Below are 17,796 nucleotides of genomic sequence, written 5' to 3'. Positions count from 1 at the left end.
CCTCAACGGGGAGTAGGTTTGAGAGAACCGAACCTCGGTAAAACAAATCCACGTGTCTTACTTCATTATTCGCTTGCGATTTATTTTCACGCCCTCTCTCGGACTCGTTCTTATTTCTAACGCTAACCCGGCTTGTAGTTGTGTTTATATTTGTAAACTTTAGTTTCGCCCTATTCACCCCTCCCTCTAGGCGACTATCAATTGGTATCAAAGCCCGGTGCTTCATTAGAGCCTAACCGCTCGAAGTGATGTCGGGAGATCACGCCAAGAAGGAGATGGAGACCGGCGAAAAGCCCACTACAAGCCATGGGAGCACTTCATCGGAAGAGTCCCGCACCAAGAGAAAGGAGAAGAAGAACTCCTCCAAAGGGAAGGAGAAGAAGTCTTCTTCACACCAAAAGGAGAAGAAGGAGAAATCCTCTTCTCACAAGACGCGTCGGAGTGGGGACAAGAAAAAGAGGATGAGGAAAGTGGTCTACTACGAGACCGATTCTTCATCGCCATCCACCTCCGGCTCCGACGCGGCATCCGTCACTTCTAAGCGCCACGAGCGCAAGAAGTATAGTAAGATCCCCCTACGTTACCCTCGCATTTCTAAACATACACCTTTGCTTTCCGTCCCATTAGGCAAACCACCAACTTTTGATGGTGAAGATTATGCTAGGTGGAGTGATTTAATGCGATTTCATCTAACCTCACTCCACAAAAGTATATGGGATGTTGTTGAGTTTGGTGCACAAGTACCATCCGTAGGGGATGAAGACTATGATGAGGATGAGGTGGCCCAAATCGAGCACTTCAACTCTCAAGCAACAACAATACTCCTCGCCTCACTAAGTAGAGAGGAGTATAACAAAGTGCAAGGGTTGAAGAGCGCCAAGGAGGTTTGGGATGTGCTCAAAACCACGCACGAGGGAGATGAGCTTACAAAGATCACCAAGCGGGAGACGATCGAGGGGGAACTCGGTCGGTTCCGGCTTCGCAAAGGGGAGGAGCCACAAAACATGTACAACCGGCTCAAGACCTTGGTGAATCAAGTGCGCAACCTCGGGAGCAAAAAGTGGGATGACCACGAGGTGGTTAAGGTTATTTTAAGATCACTTATTTTCCTTAACCCTACTCAAGTTCAATTAATCTGTGGCAACCCAAGATATACACTAATGACCCCCGAGGAAGTAATCGGAAATTTTGTAAGTTTTGAGTGCATGATCGAAGGCTCGAGGAAGATCAACGAGCTTGATGATCCCTCCACATCCGAAGCTCAACGCGTCGCATTCAAGGCGACAGAAGAAAAGAAGGAGTCTACACCAAGTAGACAACCAATCGACGCCTCCAAGCTCGACAATGAGGAAATGGCGCTCGTCATCAAGAGCTTCCGCCAAATCCTCAAACAAAGGAGAGGGAAAGACTATAAGTCCCGCTCCAAGAAGGTTTGCTACAAGTGTGGTAAGCCCGATCACTTTATAGCTAAATGTCCATTATCAAGTGATAGTGACAGGGACGACGACAAGAAGGGGAGAAGAAAGGAGAAGAAAAGGTACTACAAGAAGAGGGGCGGCGATGCCCACGTGTGCCGCGAATGGGACTCCGACGAGAGCTCCACCGACTCCTCTGACGACGAGGATGCCGCCAACATCGCCGTCACCAAGGGACTCCTCTTCCCCAACGTCGGCCACAAGTGCCTCATGGCAAAGGACGGCAAAAAGAAGAAGGTTAAATCAAAATCCTCCACTAAATATGGATCTTCTAGTGATGATAATGCTAGTGATGAGGAAGATAATTTGCGTACTCTTTTTGCCAACCTTAACATAGAACAAAAAGAAAAATTAAATGAACTAATTAGTGCCATCCATGAGAAGGATGATCTCTTGGACTCCCAAGAGGACTTCCTAATCAAGGAAAATAAAAAACATGTTAAGGTTAAAAATGCTTATGCTCTAGAAGTAGAAAAATGTGAAAAATTGTCTAGTGAGCTAAGCACTTGCCATGAGACTATAGACAACCTTATAAATGAAAATGCTAATTTATTAGCTAAGGTTGATTCTCATGTTTGTAATGTTTCAATTGACAATTCTAGAAATAATGATGATGATTTACTTGCTAGGATTGAAAAATTGAACATTTCTCTTGCTAGCCTTAGGATTGAAAATGAAAAACTGCTTGCTAAGGCTAAAGATTTTGATGTTTGCAATGCTACTATTTCCGACCTTAGAACTAAGAATGACATGTTAAATGCTAAGGTTGTAGAATTAAAATCTTGCAAACCCTCTACATCTATCGTTGAGCATGTATCTATTTGTACTAGATGTAGAGATGTTGATATTAATGCTATCCATGATCACATGTCTTTAATTAAACAACAAAATGATCATATAGCAAAATTAGATGCTAAAATTGCCGAGCATAACTTAGAGAATGAAAAATTTAAATTTGCTAGAAGTATGCTCTATAATGGGAGACGCCCTGGCATCAAGGATGGCATTGGCTTCCAAAGGGGAGACAATGTCAAGCTTAGTGCCCCTCCTAAAAGATTATCTAATTTTGTTAAGGGCAAGGCTCCCATGCCTCAGGATAACGAGGGCTACATTTTGTACCCTGTCGGTTATCCTGAGAGCAAGATTAGGAGAATTCACTCTAGGAAGTCTCACTCTAGCCCAAATCATGCTTTCATGTATAAGGGTGAGACATCTAGCTCTAGGCAACCAACCCGTGCTAAGTTGCCTAAGAAGAAAACTCCTAGTACATCAAATGAACATAGTCTCTCATTTAAAACTTTTGATGCATCTTATGTGTTGACTAACAAATCCGGCAAGGTAGTTGTCAAATATGTTGGGGGCAAGCACAAGGGGTCAAAGACTTGTGTTTGGGTACCCAAAGTTCTTGTATCTAATGCCAAAAGGACCCAAAACCATTTGGGTACCTAAAGTCAAGAACTAAACTTGTTTTGTAGGTTTATGCATCCGGGGGCTCAAGTTGGATCATCGACAGCGGGTGCACAAACCAAATGACACGGGAGAAGAAAATGTTCTCCTCCTACGAGAAAAACCAAGATCCTCAACGAGCTATCACATTTGGGGATGGAAATCAAGGTTTGGTCAAAGGTTTTGGCAAAATAGCTATATCTCCTGACCATTCTATTTCCAATGTTTTTCTTGTAGATTCATTAGATTACAATTTGCTTTCCGTATCTCAATTATGCAAAATGGGCTACAACTGTCTCTTTACTGATGTAGGTGTCACTGTCTTTAGAAGAAGTGATGATTCAATAGCATTTAAGGGAGTGTTAGAGGGTCAGCTATACTTAGTAGATTTTGATAGAGCTGAACTCGACACATGCTTAATTGCTAAGACTAACATGGGTTGGCTCTGGCACCGCCGACTAGCCCATGTTGGGATGAAGAATCTTCATAAGCTTCTAAAGGGAGAACACATTTTAGGACTAACAAATGTTCATTTTGAGAAAGACAGGATTTGTAGCGCATGCCAAGCAGGAAAGCAAGTTGGTGCCCATCATCCACACAAAAACATCATGACGACCGACAGGCCGCTTGAGCTACTCCACATGGATCTATTCGGCCCGATTGCTTACATAAGCATCGGCGGGAGTAAGTATTGTCTTGTAATAGTGGATGATTATTCTCGCTTCACTTGGGTATTCTTTTTGCAGGAAAAATCTCAAACCCAAGAGATCTTAAAGGGATTTTTGAGACGGGCTCAAAACGAGTTCGGCTTAAGGATCAAGAAAATTAGAAGCGACAACGGGACGGAGTTCAAGAACTCTCAAATCGAAGGCTTCCTTGAGGAGGAGGGCATCAAGCATGAGTTCTCTTCTCCCTACACCCCGCAACAAAATGGTGTAGTGGAGAGGAAGAATAGAACTCTATTGGACATGGCAAGAACCATGCTTGATGAGTACAAGACTTCGGATCGGTTTTGGGCCGAGGCGGTCAACACCGCTTGCTACGCCATCAACCGGTTATATCTTCACCGAATCCTCAAGAAGACATCATATGAACTCCTAACCGGTAAAAAGCCCAATATTTCATATTTTAGAGTCTTTGGTAGCAAATGCTTTATTCTTGTTAAAAGAGGTAGAAAATCTAAATTTGCTCCTAAGACTGTAGAAGGCTTTTTACTAGGATATGATTCAAACACAAGGGCATATAGAGTCTTTAACAAGTCCTCTGGACAAGTTGAAGTTTCTTGTGACGTTGTGTTTGATGAGACTAACGGCTCTCAAGTAGAGCAAGTTGATCTTGATGAGATAGGTATTGAAGAGGCTCCATGCATCGCGCTGAGGAACATGTCCATTGGGGATGTGTGTCCTAAGGAATCCGAAGAGCCTTCAAATGCACAAGATCAACCATCCTCCTCCACGCAAGCATCTCCACCAACTCAAAATGAGGATGAAGCTCAAGTTGATGAATTAGAAGATCAAGCAAATGAGCCACCTCAAGATGACGGCAATGATCAAGGGGGAGATGCAAGTGATCAAGACAAGGAGGATGAAGAACAAAGGCCGCCACACCCAAGAGTCCACCAAGCAATCCAGCAAGATCACCCCGTCGACACCATCCTCGGCGACATTCATAAGGGGGTAACTACTAGATCTCGTGTTGCACATTTTTGTGAACATTACTCTTTTGTTTCCTCTATTGAGCCACACAGGGTAGAGGAAGCACTCCAAGATTCGGATTGGGTAGTGGCGATGCAAGAGGAGCTCAACAACTTCACTAGGAATGAGGTATGGCATTTAGTTCCACGTCCTAACCAAAATGTTGTAGGAACCAAATGGTTCTTCCGCAACAAGCAAGATGAGCATGGTGTGGTGACAAGGAACAAAGCTCGACTTGTGGCCAAAGAATACTCCCAAGACGAAGGTTTGGATTTCGGTGAAACCTATGCACCCGTAGCTAGGCTTGAGTCAATTCGCATATTATTGGCCTATGCTACTTACCATGGCTTTAAGCTTTATCAAATGGACGTGAAAAGTGCCTTCCTCAATGGACCAATCAAGGAAGAGGTCTATGTTGAGCAACCTCCCGGCTTTGAAGACAGTGAGTACCCTAACCATGTCTATAAGCTCTCTAAGGCGCTTTATGGGCTCAAGCAAGCCCCAAGAGCATGGTATGAATGCCTTAGAGATTTCCTTATTGCTAATGGCTTCAAAGTCGGAAAGGTCGATCCTACGCTCTTTACCAAAACACTTGAGAATGATTTGTTTGTATGCCAAATTTATGTTGATGATATTATATTTGGGTCTACTAACGAATCTACATGTGAAGAGTTTAGTAGGATCATGACACAAAAGTTCGAGATGTCTATGATGGGGGAGTTGAAGTACTTCTTGGGATTTCAAGTGAAGCAACTCCAAGAGGGCACCTTCATTAGCCAAACGAAGTATACTCAAGATATTCTAAGCAAGTTTGGAATGAAGGATGCCAAGCCCATCAAGACACCCATGGGAACTAATGGGCATCTCGACCTCGACACGGGAGGTAAGTCCGTGGATCAAAAGGTATACCGGTCAATGATAGGTTCTTTACTCTATTTATGTGCATCTCGACCGGATATTATGCTTTCTGTATGCATGTGTGCAAGATTCCAAGCCGACCCTAAGGAAGCTCACCTTACGGCCGTAAAACGAATCTTGAGATATTTGGCTTATACTCCTAAGTTTGGGCTTTGGTATCCTAGGGGATCCACATTTGATTTGATTGGTTATTCGGATGCCGATTGGGCGGGGTGTAAAATCAATAGAAAGAGCACATCAGGGACTTGCCAGTTCTTGGGAAGATCCTTGGTGTATTGGGCTTCAAAGAAGCAAAATTCGGTCGCTCTTTCCACCGCCGAAGCCGAGTACATTGCCGCAGGCCATTGTTGCGCGCAATTGCTTTGGATGAGGCAAACCCTGCGAGACTACGGTTACAAATTAACCAAAGTCCCTTTGTTATGTGATAATGAGAGTGCAATCAAGATGGCGGATAATCCCGTCGAGCATAGCCGCACTAAACACATAGCCATTCGGTATCATTTTCTTAGGGATCACCAACAAAAGGGAGATATCGAGATTTCTTACATTAATACTAAAGATCAATTAGCCGATATCTTTACCAAGCCTCTTGATGAACAAACTTTTAACAAACTTAGGCATGAGCTAAATATTCTTGATTCTAGGAATTTCTTTTGCTAACTTGCTCAAATAGCTCATTTATATACCTTTGATCATGTCCTTTTCATATGCTATGACTAATGTGTTTTTCAAGTCCATTTCAAACCAAGTCATAGGTGTATTGAAAGGAAATTGGAGTCTTCGGCAAAGACAAAGGCTTCCACTCCGTCACTCATCCTTCGCCGTCACTCCAAGCAACTCTCCATGTTTGGGAGTGAGAGCAAAAGAACTCCATCTTTGGTATAATCTTAACTCACTTATTTATAACCAAAGGGGAAGAAAGTACTACGAGGGCTCTAATGATTCCGTTTTTGGCGATTCATGCCAAAGGGGGAGAGAGTATGAGCCCAAAGCAAAAGGACCGCACCACCAATTTCAAAAACTTAGTTTTTCAAAGGGGGAGAAAGCAGTATTTCAAAATGATATATCAAAACCCTCTTGAACACTAAGAGGATGATCTCATTTAGGGGGAGTTTTGTTTAGTCAAAGAAAAAGCATTTGAAACAGTGGGAGAAAATTTCAAATCTTGAAAATGCTCTACAAAATCTTATTCATTTACCTTTGACTATTTGCAAAAGAACTTTGAAAAGGATTTACAAAAGAGTTTGCAAAAACAAAACATGTGGTGCAAGCGTGGTCCAAAATGTTAAAAACGAAGAAACGATCCATGCATATCTTGTAAGTATTTGTATTGGCTCAATTCCAAGCAACCTTTGCACTTACATTATGCAAACTAGTTCAATTATGCATTTCTATACTTGCTTTGATTTGTGTTCGCATCAATCACCAAAAAGGGGGAGATTGAAAGGGAATTAGGCTTACACCTAGTTCCTAAATAATTTTGGTGGTTGAATTGCCCAACACAAATAATTGGACTAACTAGTTTGCTCTAGTGTATAAGTTATACAGGTGTAAAAGGTTCACACTTAGCCAATAAAAAGATCAAATATTGGATTCAACAAAGGAGCAAAGGGACAACCGAAGGCACCTCTGGTCTGGGGCACCGGACAGTGTCCGGTGCACCACCGGACAGTGTCCGGTGCACCAGAGGACTCCAACTCAAACTTGCCACCTTCGGGAATTTCCAGAGACACTCCGCTATAATTCACCGGACTGTCCGGTGTACACCGGACAGTGTCCGGTGCTCCAAGGAAGAGCTGCCTCCGGAACTCGCCAGCCTCGGGAAAACACAGCGGTTGCTCCGCTATAATTCACCAGACATGTCCGGTGTACACCGGACTGTCCGGTGAACCAGCAGAGCAACGAATACTTTGCGCTAACGGCCACCTGCAGGCGCATTCAATGCGCGCCAGAAGCGCGCAGAAGTCAGGCACGCCCATACTGGCGCACCGGACATTGAACAGTACATGTCCGGTGTGCACCGGACATCCAGGCGGGCCCAGAAGACAGAAGCTCTAACGGTCGGAATCCAACGGCTTTGGTGACGTGGCTGGCACACAGGACATGTCCGGTGTGCACCGGACTGTCCAATGCACCATACGACGACAGCCTCCACCAACGGTCAAGTTTGGTGGTTGGGGCTATAAATACCCCAACCACCCCCACATTCATTGCATCCAAGTTTTCCACATCTCAACCACTTGCAAGAGCTAGGCATTCAATTCTAGACACACCAAAGAGATCAAATCCTCTCCAATTCCACACAAGGCTTTAGCGATTAGCGAGAGAGATTTGCCGTGTTCTTTTGAGCTATTGCGCTTGGATTGCTTCTTTTCTTTCTCACTTGTTCTTGTGATCAAAACTCCATTGTAATCAAGGCAAGAGGCACCAATTGTGTGGTGGCCCTTGCGGGGAAGTTTTGTTCCCGGCTTTGATTTGAGAAAAGAAGCTCACTCGGTCCGAGGGACCGTTTGAGAGAGGGTAAAGGGTTGAAAGAGACCCGGCCTTTGTGGCCTCCTCAACGGGGAGTAGGTTTGAGAGAACCGAACCTCGGTAAAACAAATCCACGTGTCTTACTCCATTATTCGCTTGCGATTTGTTTTCACGCCCTCTCTCGGACTCGTTCTTATTTCTAACGCTAACCCGGCTTGTAGTTGTGTTATATTTGTAAATTTCAGTTTCGCCCTATTCACCCCCCCCTCTAGGCGACTATCAAATAGTACCATAATTGATGTCACGGTTTAGTAGAAACAGGTGCCAGATAAACATGAAAAACACAACACAAGGTCTAAAGAATAAAATAAATAGCACAAATATGCAAGCATATTATTTACAAAACCTATAGCATGCATTCTCAAGGAAAACATGGTGAGAAATTTGGGTTGTATCTACATAGTGATTGAGTCAAATAGAAACAATCTCTCAAAGGCCGAACTTATTTATGCCCCTCCACACACACGACAGGTGTCATTAGATAATTTAAATGCATTTTTGTACATAAATAAAAGAACTATGAAACAACATATTATAAGGAAAAATAAATTATCTAATTTCAATGGCTTTTGGGCAGATTTGCAGACAAGCAAAGGCCACCAGAAGGAGCATGATGGTTGCTCGAAAGGTCAAGATAGGTATGTTTTGTAAAATTACCTATGTATGGACGTGGGACTAGATCCATTGAAGAAATTAATGGACAGCTCCAGAACAGGATTACTAAACCGATTTTTTCTCTCCTGAGAACAGATCGATGTGGATTATTTTTCTTCCCTCGGCTATGTATGGGGCCTATCACATAATGCTCATGTGTTGATCTGTACAACCACCTAGAAATATTAAACAACTCTAGCACATCCAAATAGGAGAGTTGAAATGTAGTGCTGAAAGGGAAATAGGGTTTAACCTTTTCCTATAAATTATTTTGGTGGTTGAATGTCCAACACAAATATTGGACTAACTAGTTTGCTCTAGATCATATATCCAACAGGTGCATAAAGGTTCAACACAAACCAATAAAAGATTAAAGAAAGGGTTCAAAAACAAAGGAGCAAAGAAACCAAGAGTGCCCTGGTCTGGCGCACCGGACTGTCCGGTGTGCCACCGAACAGTGTCCGGTGCACCAAGACCGTACAACGTCCAACCCTCCACCTTTGGGTTTCTCTGGGCGTGCTACGCTATAATTCACCGGACTGTCCGGTGCACCAGCGGAGCAACGACTCCTTCGCGCAACGGTCGACTGCAATAGCTGAAGATTCAGAGGAACAGTGTGCAACAGTGCGCGACAGAGCAGAGCCGCCCGTCAGAGGCGCACCGGACAGTGAACAGTACCTGTCTGGTGCGGCACCAGACTGTCCGGTGCCACTAGAAGACAAAGCCTCCTACGGTCGACAGCGCCCGAACCCTAACGGTTGGGTGACGTGGCTGGCACACCGGAATGTCCGGTGCGCCCATCGACAGCAGCCATCCTCAACGACTATGTGGTGGTTGAGGGCTATAAATACCCCCAACCAACACCACTCCAAGCATCCAAGTTTCCAGCACTTCACATTCAATACAAGAGCCAATGCATTCACTCCTAGACACAATTCAAAAGAATCAAAGCCTCTCCAAGTCCCAAATTCACTCCAAACACCTAGTGTTTTGTTCGTGTTCTTTGAGCTCTTGTTTCTTGGATCGCTTTCTTCTTCCTCATTCTTGTTCTCAAAGTGACTTGTAATCAAAGCAAGAGACACCAAGTGTGTGGTGGTCCTTGCGGGGTCTAAGTGACCCGTTTGATTAAGGAGAAAGCTCACTCGGTCTAAGTGACCGTTTGTGAGAGGGAAAGGATTGAAAGAGACCCGGTCTTTGTGACCACCTCAATGGGGACTAGGTTCTTTAGAACCGAACCTCAGTAAAACAAATCACCGTGTTCATCCGCTTTATTTCTTGGTTGATTTGTTTTCCCCTCTCTTTCGGACTCGGATTTAATTCTAACGCTAACTCCGGCTTGTAGTGTGTGCTTTAGTTTATAATTTTCATATTTCGCCTATCCACCCCACATCTAAGCGACTTTCAAGTGCATCAAATCGAACTGCTTAGGTGTTTTCAGAACTGAATGTGCCAAGTAGTAGCAGCGAGGCTAAGGGAGACGGCACGAGGACTTTGACTCACCTGTTCGTTGTGGCCCTACGGGAAGTACACGATGCACGTGCCGACGGTGGGGAGGCAGATGAGCGGGCCAGCGCACGCATGCCATAGCTCCGAGTTGAGGCACTTCTTCTCTGCAGACCACAGTGCACCATCATAAGCAAAAAACGAATTGATCCTGAAACCAACAACACAACATAGGGAAGCGAAACCTAGTAAAGCAGGCACTGACACACTTCGCATGTGGAGTCATCCATTGCCACGGCGAGGGAGAGCCCTAGGTATGCTCCTCCACCACCGACTCGTTGATGAATGAGGAAGAGGACGACGCGGTCGCCATCGCCGTCGCTTCCGCTTCCGCAGTTAGGAGAGGAGCGGACGGATCTCTAGTGCTTGGGTTCGGGCTACGCCGGTGGGGAGCCCTCATTGTCCTCTCGATCCCCCATTGGTCGAGCATCTCATGTATTTGTAGGGGCGGGGTCGTCTCGTCGCGACAGCGAGGCGACGGGATGGAGCCCTTGGGGCATCACGGAGCGACAATGGAGCAGAGCGGAGCTGGCGGCGTGTGGGACGCGGAGGCACCATCCTATGGCGAGAGGGCGGGTTCAGGCTGAGCAGCGGACATTGCGTTGGCGCGCCATTACGGGGGAGGGAGATTGCCGCAGGGGACGCCAAGATTGCCGTGGGGGAGGGCTAGCTTGCCGCGGAGCGCTTGCCAAGGACGCGTCGAGATTGCCACGGGGGAGGGCGAGCTTGCCGTTGAGCGCTTGTTGAGGGCACGCCGCTGCGATGCCGGGTGGAGGCGTGGTGAAGCCGTGGTGGACGCCCGCGCTACGTACATACGGTGTAGTAGAGATAACAAAATATCAATGTCACTTCCAGGGGTCGTTTGGTTAAAAACAGAATAGTCCATATCGTCTTTTAATTCCTCATTTCGTTTTTTGTTTGATTTGAGAAATAAAATAATATAATCTTTAATATATTAAAGCAACAGTTTCAACGGTTGTCCCGCGTCATTTTTTATTTGCAAAAAAAAACTCCCTCGTTTTTTAACAACCCGCAATATATTGTTGTCCCGGATCCAAGAACGTTGTGTCCCCATCCATCCGCACTCCTATCCCATCCACCCGCTTCTCCGCATTGCCCGCCTGCATCCTTCGGCATCCCAATCTATACAAGCCCCTGGTAACAAACTCTCACACTCCTCTCGGGTGAGCTGTCAGTTATAGCTTATCTCGTCGAAATCAACCATAAACCTGCTATAAATCCCGAGGCGTGACCGAAGGAGTAGACTCATCTTGGCGCCCAGCAGCACAGAGATAGGCTCACCTTGCGTGCAAGGAGGAGGCCAGCTGTGTATCTGCATGCTACTACTGGGTCTCGCGAATGGAGGCGGTGCGGGGGCATGTGGGTGTGAGCGTCGGTCCTGCTTAGGATGGATGGAGTCGCGACGGCAGCTGTTGGGCCTGCTGCTGTGGGACTGACCGACCTTCTGGAACTCTGCGTCGTCCAGGTGTTGCTCAGGCTTAACCTGCCAGAGATCTGTAGTCTCACATAGCTCAACCACGCGTTCTGCAACGCGGCTGGGGCTGACTTCATGTGGGAAGCGAAGCTACCGGAGAACTACAGTTACCTGATGGAGTTCGTCTCGAGCGGCGACACGAGGAGGCAGAAGCGGCAGCGGGTCATCAAGACAGGGAACTATGCGAGCCTTGCGAGGTCTGCGCCTTTTATTTTGTGACGGCAAGGTGAGATATTTTGCTTCCTTCTTTGAATTCATCGTCTTTTCTTTGTCCATGACCGAGTGCTTCCTAATTTGTGACCCCTGGAACATTTTTCTAGAGCTCAATAAGAGATTAGAAAAAAATAGGTTGAGTACTTACTACAATATTATCTTTCAATTGAAATAAGTCACTTGTTTTCCTTTTGGAAAATTGTGCGCTCTGTCTTAGGGCTGACTCAAATTAGTGGCAAGGAAGATCGCTACATTTTAGGCCATGTATCTGCTTGCTGCTAATGGAGGGGTCGCCCTAGAGGAACGATGCCGTTGGGCGAGGTCGTAGGGACCCACTGAGTCTGTATTTTCCCCAATTTGAATATTGAATATTTTCCCACTGTAGTTATAAATTTGAAAATGGATTGATATATGTCATGTCACACAAATATCCTCAATTCATGAATGTTTGTGTACAATTGCTACCAAGCATATTCACCTTAGGTTCCTTTCATCCAATATATAACATGACATTTGTGTACCTCGTCACAAGGTATATTAGTGTCCTCCAACAAACGAGTTTGCCGTTTAGGTTCTATGGTTGATTGAAATTAATATAATGCGGCTAAAACATGACAAGTATAGTGGAATTTAGAAGTCACACTGCTAATTAGTTACATGTGCATGCTACGGTTTCTATAAATCATATAGATAGGCCTTGCTTAAATGAAATATTTATTCAAACACCATTATATTAAATCTTTATTGAAATTATTAGTAGGTTTATATATTTACAACATCTGTCTTTTATATAACGCAAACAAACATGAGTTGCAAAAAGCCGAGCGTTGGGTTAATAAACTCATTCTTAAATATAGTAGAGATGTGATAACTGGTGTGAACTAATATATAGCTTTGTAGCTATAAGTGACAATAGCCTAATAAATTCACAAATCCTCATGTGAAGTAGTATTCTAACCAATACCATCGGTAAAAATGAACATATCGTCTTTCAAACCTTCATTATATTGATGAGAGATTATGTTTCAAAATTTGAACAATCACAAGTGGCCGGAAAACACTGTAGTCACCATTAGTTCTCTAAAGAAATGCTCACTAAACTCAGGTTTAATTAACAAGTTGCTAAATATATATTGGGAACAAAACTAACTCTAGTACCTAATAGTTCCCGATTTTTTTTCACTTCACACGTACACAGCACGCAACCTCCGTCGTTTGTGTCCCTTGGGCAACATGGACTCAAGCTTCTCTTTCTTCTTTGGTAGCTCCAGATCGTCGACCTTGGCGAACCATGGGTGGTTGAGCGCGGCGGCTGCCGTCAGCCTCCTGTTTGGGTTGCATGTAAGCAGGCCACTGAGCACTTGGAATCCTTCCGTGGACAGCTTCGTCTCGGGGAACAGATCGCGCAGGTGGTTGTTCCGCTGCATGTCCAGCTCCGGCATCACCTCGGTGGCGAATGGCGTCGACGAGAACCACGGCCACGTGCTGTCGTCAGGCACGCCGAGCACATCGAAGATCGCGCAGAGCTGCCCGTCGTCGTGGGATCCCTGGAAGAGAGGCCTGCCGTTGTTGACGAGCTCCGCCATGACACAGCCGAGCGACCAGACGTCGACCTTGGTGTCGTAGTCGGGCTTTCCCAGCAGCATCTCGGGCGCCTGGTACCAGAGCGTGCCGACCGGCTCGTACGGGAGCCACTCGTCGGTGGACATGGCGAGCCCAAAGTCACAAATCTTGACGACGCTCTGACCCTCGCCGACAAGGATGTTCTGTAGCTTTATGTCGCGGTGGATGATGCAGGCTTCGTGCATCTTCTTGGTGCCCGTAAGTAGTTGCCACATGGCGGCGCGCACGGTGGCCTCGGGCAGCGGCGGGCTCCCGCGGGGGCGCTGATGGAGAAGATCGTGGAGGCTGGTCTCCATGCACTCCATGACGAGGTACCTCTTCCAGGTGCCCGGGTCGCGGACAACGCCGTGGAAGCTGACGGCGAATGGGTTGGCACCGCCGCAGCACGCCTCCTCATGGAAGCGCGCCTCGCGGAACACCATAGTGAGGTCGCCGTCGGCTGCGCTGTGGCACTTCACGGCGACGATCTGGCCCGTGGCACGGTGGCGCGCCTTGAAGACGGCGCCGAAGGCACCCGCGCCGAGGCGACAGGTCTCCTCGAACTCGTACTGCTCCGAACTCCCGACGGCGATGCGCTTTCTCTTCAGGCCGGTCTTTACCGCGGCGGCAGGCTCTACGGAGGCAGGCATCACGAGTGAATTAGTTGGACGACGGCGGATTGCGTTGCCTAGGCTAGGCTGGGGACGAGGCGAGGAGATCAGATGGAAGACGTGGTGACGGTGACGACGGACAAGAGATTGGGGGTGCAGGTGCAGATTATATAGCATTGGCCGACTGCGTGGTGTGTGCTGCACGAGTCTAAAAGCCAGATTACAGCAAGGCAGTTGCACGGTTGCACCCCGTGTCAATCGAGCGAGCCGATGGATTATGATGTTGAGAGTAGTTTTTGTTTAAGAAATGTTGTTCACCGTTTGGTTCAAAAAAATAGAATAGTCCGTCGTCTTTTAAATTCCTGTCCTCATTTTGTTTTTACTTTATTTGTGAAATAGAATATATAATAACAATATATCAATGTCACTTTGATGGGCCATTTGGTTCAAAAAAACAGAATAGTCCATATCGTCTTTTAATTCCTCATTTTGTTTTTTGTTTGATTTGAGAAATAAAATAATATAATCTTTACAATATTAAAGCAACAGTTTCAACGGTCGTCTCACGTTATTTTTTATTTGCAAAAAACTCCCTCATTTTTTTAACAACCCGCAGTATATTGTTGTCCCGGATCCAAGAACGTTGTATCCCCATCCATCTGCTCTCATATCCCATCCACCCGCTTCTCGCATTGCCCGCCTGCATCCCTCGGCATCCCAATCTATACAAGCCCGTGGTAACAAACTCTCACACCTCTCTGGCGGGCCGTCAGCTGTAGCTTATCTCGTCGAAATCAACCATAAACCTGTTATAAATCCTGCGGCATGACCAGAGGAGCAGATTCATCTTGGCGCCCACCAGCACAGAGATAGGCTCACCTTGCGCGCAAGGAGGAGGCCAGTCGTGTATCTGCTTGCTACTACTGGGTCTCGCGACGGTGCGGCGCGAGGGCATGTGGTCGTGGGTGTCGGTCCTGCTTGGGATGGTCGGAGTCGCGACGGCAGCTATCGGGCCTGCTACTGTGGGACTGACCGACCTTCCGGAACTCTGAGTCGTCCAGGTGCTGCTCAGGCTCAACCTGCCAGAGATCTGCAGTCTTGCGTAGCTCAACCACGCATTCTGCAACGCGGCGGGGGCGGACTTCGTGTGGGAAGCAAAGCTGTCGGAGAACTACAGTTACCTGATGGAGTTCGTCGGTAGCGGCGACACGGTGAGGCAGAAGCGGCGGCGGGTCGTCAAGACAGAGAACTATGTGAGGCTTGCGCCTTTTATTTGGTGACGGCAAGGTGAGATATTTTGCTTCCTTCTTTGAATTCATCAACTTTTCTTTGTCCATGACCGAGTCCTTCCTAATTTGTGACCCCTCGAACATTTTTCTAGAGCTCAATTAGAGATTAGGAAAGAACCGGCTCAGTACTTACTACAATATTATCTTTCAATTGAAATAAGTCACTTGTTTTTTCTTTTGGAAAATTGTGTGCTCTGTCTTAGGGGTGACTCAAATTAGTGGCAAGGAAGATCGCTACATTTTAGGCTATGTATCTGCTTGCTGCTAATGCAGGGGTCGCCCTAGAGGAATGACGCTGTTGGGCGAGGTCATGGTACCCACTCAGTCTGGAGTGGAACAGGGTTGTGAGGTGCGGTGTTGCCCTCGAGTCGACGCGATATGTTGTAGCGGACAGCCACAATGGCTATGTGTAGGAGGGGGCGAGGGGCAGGGTGGCTCACCAAGACATGTATGTCCGCATTGTCCCACCCACGCAGAAGTCGTGCCACACCGCTCTAGTTCCAAAGGTGAGCAAGGAAGTAAACAGTCGGAACGGTAGTGGGCACACGAGCTTCTGAGCTAGGGCTCAACTCTTTTGTCTTGAGGGGGCTCGTATGGGCCGTTGGGGTGTTTCTCGCGCTTGTAATTGACTTTGTTGTATTTATTCGTTGTAAAGATGTGCACGTGGTGAATAAAGAAAAACAATAGATTATTTTCATTTCTAGTTTCCGTTATTATCATTCTATAGTTTGTTGGGTTGATTTTAACACTGTGTATTTATCTGCTATAAATTAAGTTTTATAGTTAACCAAATCACCAAATGTTAATAAAGCAGGTTTGAAGCAAAAACAATCCCAATTACATGTTATTATTTTTATAAATTAAGGAATTCAGAAGCAAACTTAGTATATTGGTGGTTCATAAAAAAATATCGAATAATTTGTGTGTTGTCGCAACGCACGGGTATTATAGTAGTATATCACTTTAATTCAGTCGTTCTCCATAAGTTTAAGCGCTAGACATAATGCAGTCTCAATTGGCATAAGATCATTCTTCAAACCAAATATTCTATCACTGCGCTTAGGGATTCGACTTTGGATAAATAAAGTCCCTAATGCTCCATAGTTTTTCTTTGTTATATCTATTTACATAAATCACGTCGTTTGTATCGTAAAGCCAAAGGAATAGCAAAGATAAAAGGACCACTTATCAAGACCACGAAAATCAAATACAATGGACAAAGTTATTTGATACTCTTCGTCGATGTTCGAAGGACAAAACCTATGCGATCACTTAGCTCGTTCGTAGAATACGAAGCCCCCTCAACCAAGACTACACAACAAAAAAAAGTCTAGAGCTTGAGTTTAGAATCAAGCGACTATATTACTCTTTTTTAAATGGATAATTGAAAGTAAATAGTCCGAGTGTATTTTAACCTTGTATAGAAAATAAAAAAGGTAATGTCCTCTATAAGGTTATATATGGTCAGCAGATTGTGTATATGGTCTTAGAAAATATTGTTTTACACTATATATTGTATAGTTTACATAGTGAAGTTTAAAATAAGAAGTGGGATAAATAACGCTCCTAGAGATAGTCTAAATAATCCTCTGACATATATCATTGAAGGACATGAAATAAGAATTCAATTCAGTACATTTATAAAATATTTACTCAGTATCGGGCGCTGATAGTTTGTGTGTGCCCAAAAACCTCCACGGCCATAAGGACACAGCTAGATCCGTGAAGAAAATGTAACACCTCAAAATTCAATTCGGGAGTTCAATAGAACAATTTTTAATTTATTTATTTGAGTCAATTATTATTTTTACATAGATAGAAATATCTACTTGAATAAATAAAATAACTAATATAAGATTTAGTCTGAAAAATCATGGAAAGTTACAATCAACTATAAAGTTTGAGCATGCAAATACATTTTGGGGATGGATGGATTTGTGCCAATCTTTAGATAATGGTAAAAGACATGTGATTTTGTCCATAAGATTGATAATGATCAAAATATTACTTGATAGTTGCTGCACATAAGATCTCTTTGCCTTTCTCCAAGATCATGGTGTAGAAGTCCTGGTAATTCAATGGTTCGTAATTGGATCTGGTTAGTGCAAAGAGTTTTGTGCATCAGTGGAGTCAAACTTTTTGCGAACGTTTGGAAGAGGTTGAATAAAAATTAATTGGCAAAAAAATGTTATATTACCAAGAAATCAGTTTCAGTTCATCAACATGATATCCATCATCTTGGCATCGATTTTCCCCTGCTTATCATATCAATAGTACCATAACTGATGTCACGGTTTAGTAGAAACAGGTGCCAGATAAACATGAAAAACACAACACAAGGTCTAAAGAATAAATAAATAGCAC

General features: G+C 45.0%; 1 protein-coding gene across 1 annotated transcript; it reads right to left on the bottom strand.

The window, feature by feature from the left end:
* Positions 1–13,114: 13,114 nt before the first annotated feature.
* On the bottom strand, positions 13,115–14,182 carry LOC109942176 (putative cyclin-dependent kinase F-2). The gene has a single exon (XM_020543863.1). The coding sequence runs from the start codon at positions 14,180–14,182 to the stop codon at positions 13,115–13,117; it is 1,068 nt and encodes a 355-aa protein (XP_020399452.1).
* Between the last annotated feature and the right edge of the window lie 3,614 nt (positions 14,183–17,796).

The sequence above is a fragment of the Zea mays genome, chromosome 1 (genome assembly GCF_902167145.1).
Source record: "Zea mays cultivar B73 chromosome 1, Zm-B73-REFERENCE-NAM-5.0, whole genome shotgun sequence".
Classification (NCBI taxonomy): domain Eukaryota; kingdom Viridiplantae; phylum Streptophyta; class Magnoliopsida; order Poales; family Poaceae; genus Zea; species Zea mays.
Note: the sequence above shows the minus strand (reverse complement) of the source record. Positions and strands in the feature narration are given on the sequence as shown.

Bases quoted from the DNA above. Each gene is read 5' to 3' on its own strand.
- LOC109942176 (XM_020543863.1), bottom strand. From the start codon at position 14,182: ATGCCTGCCTCCGTAGAGCCTGCCGCCGCGGTAAAGACCGGCCTGAAG.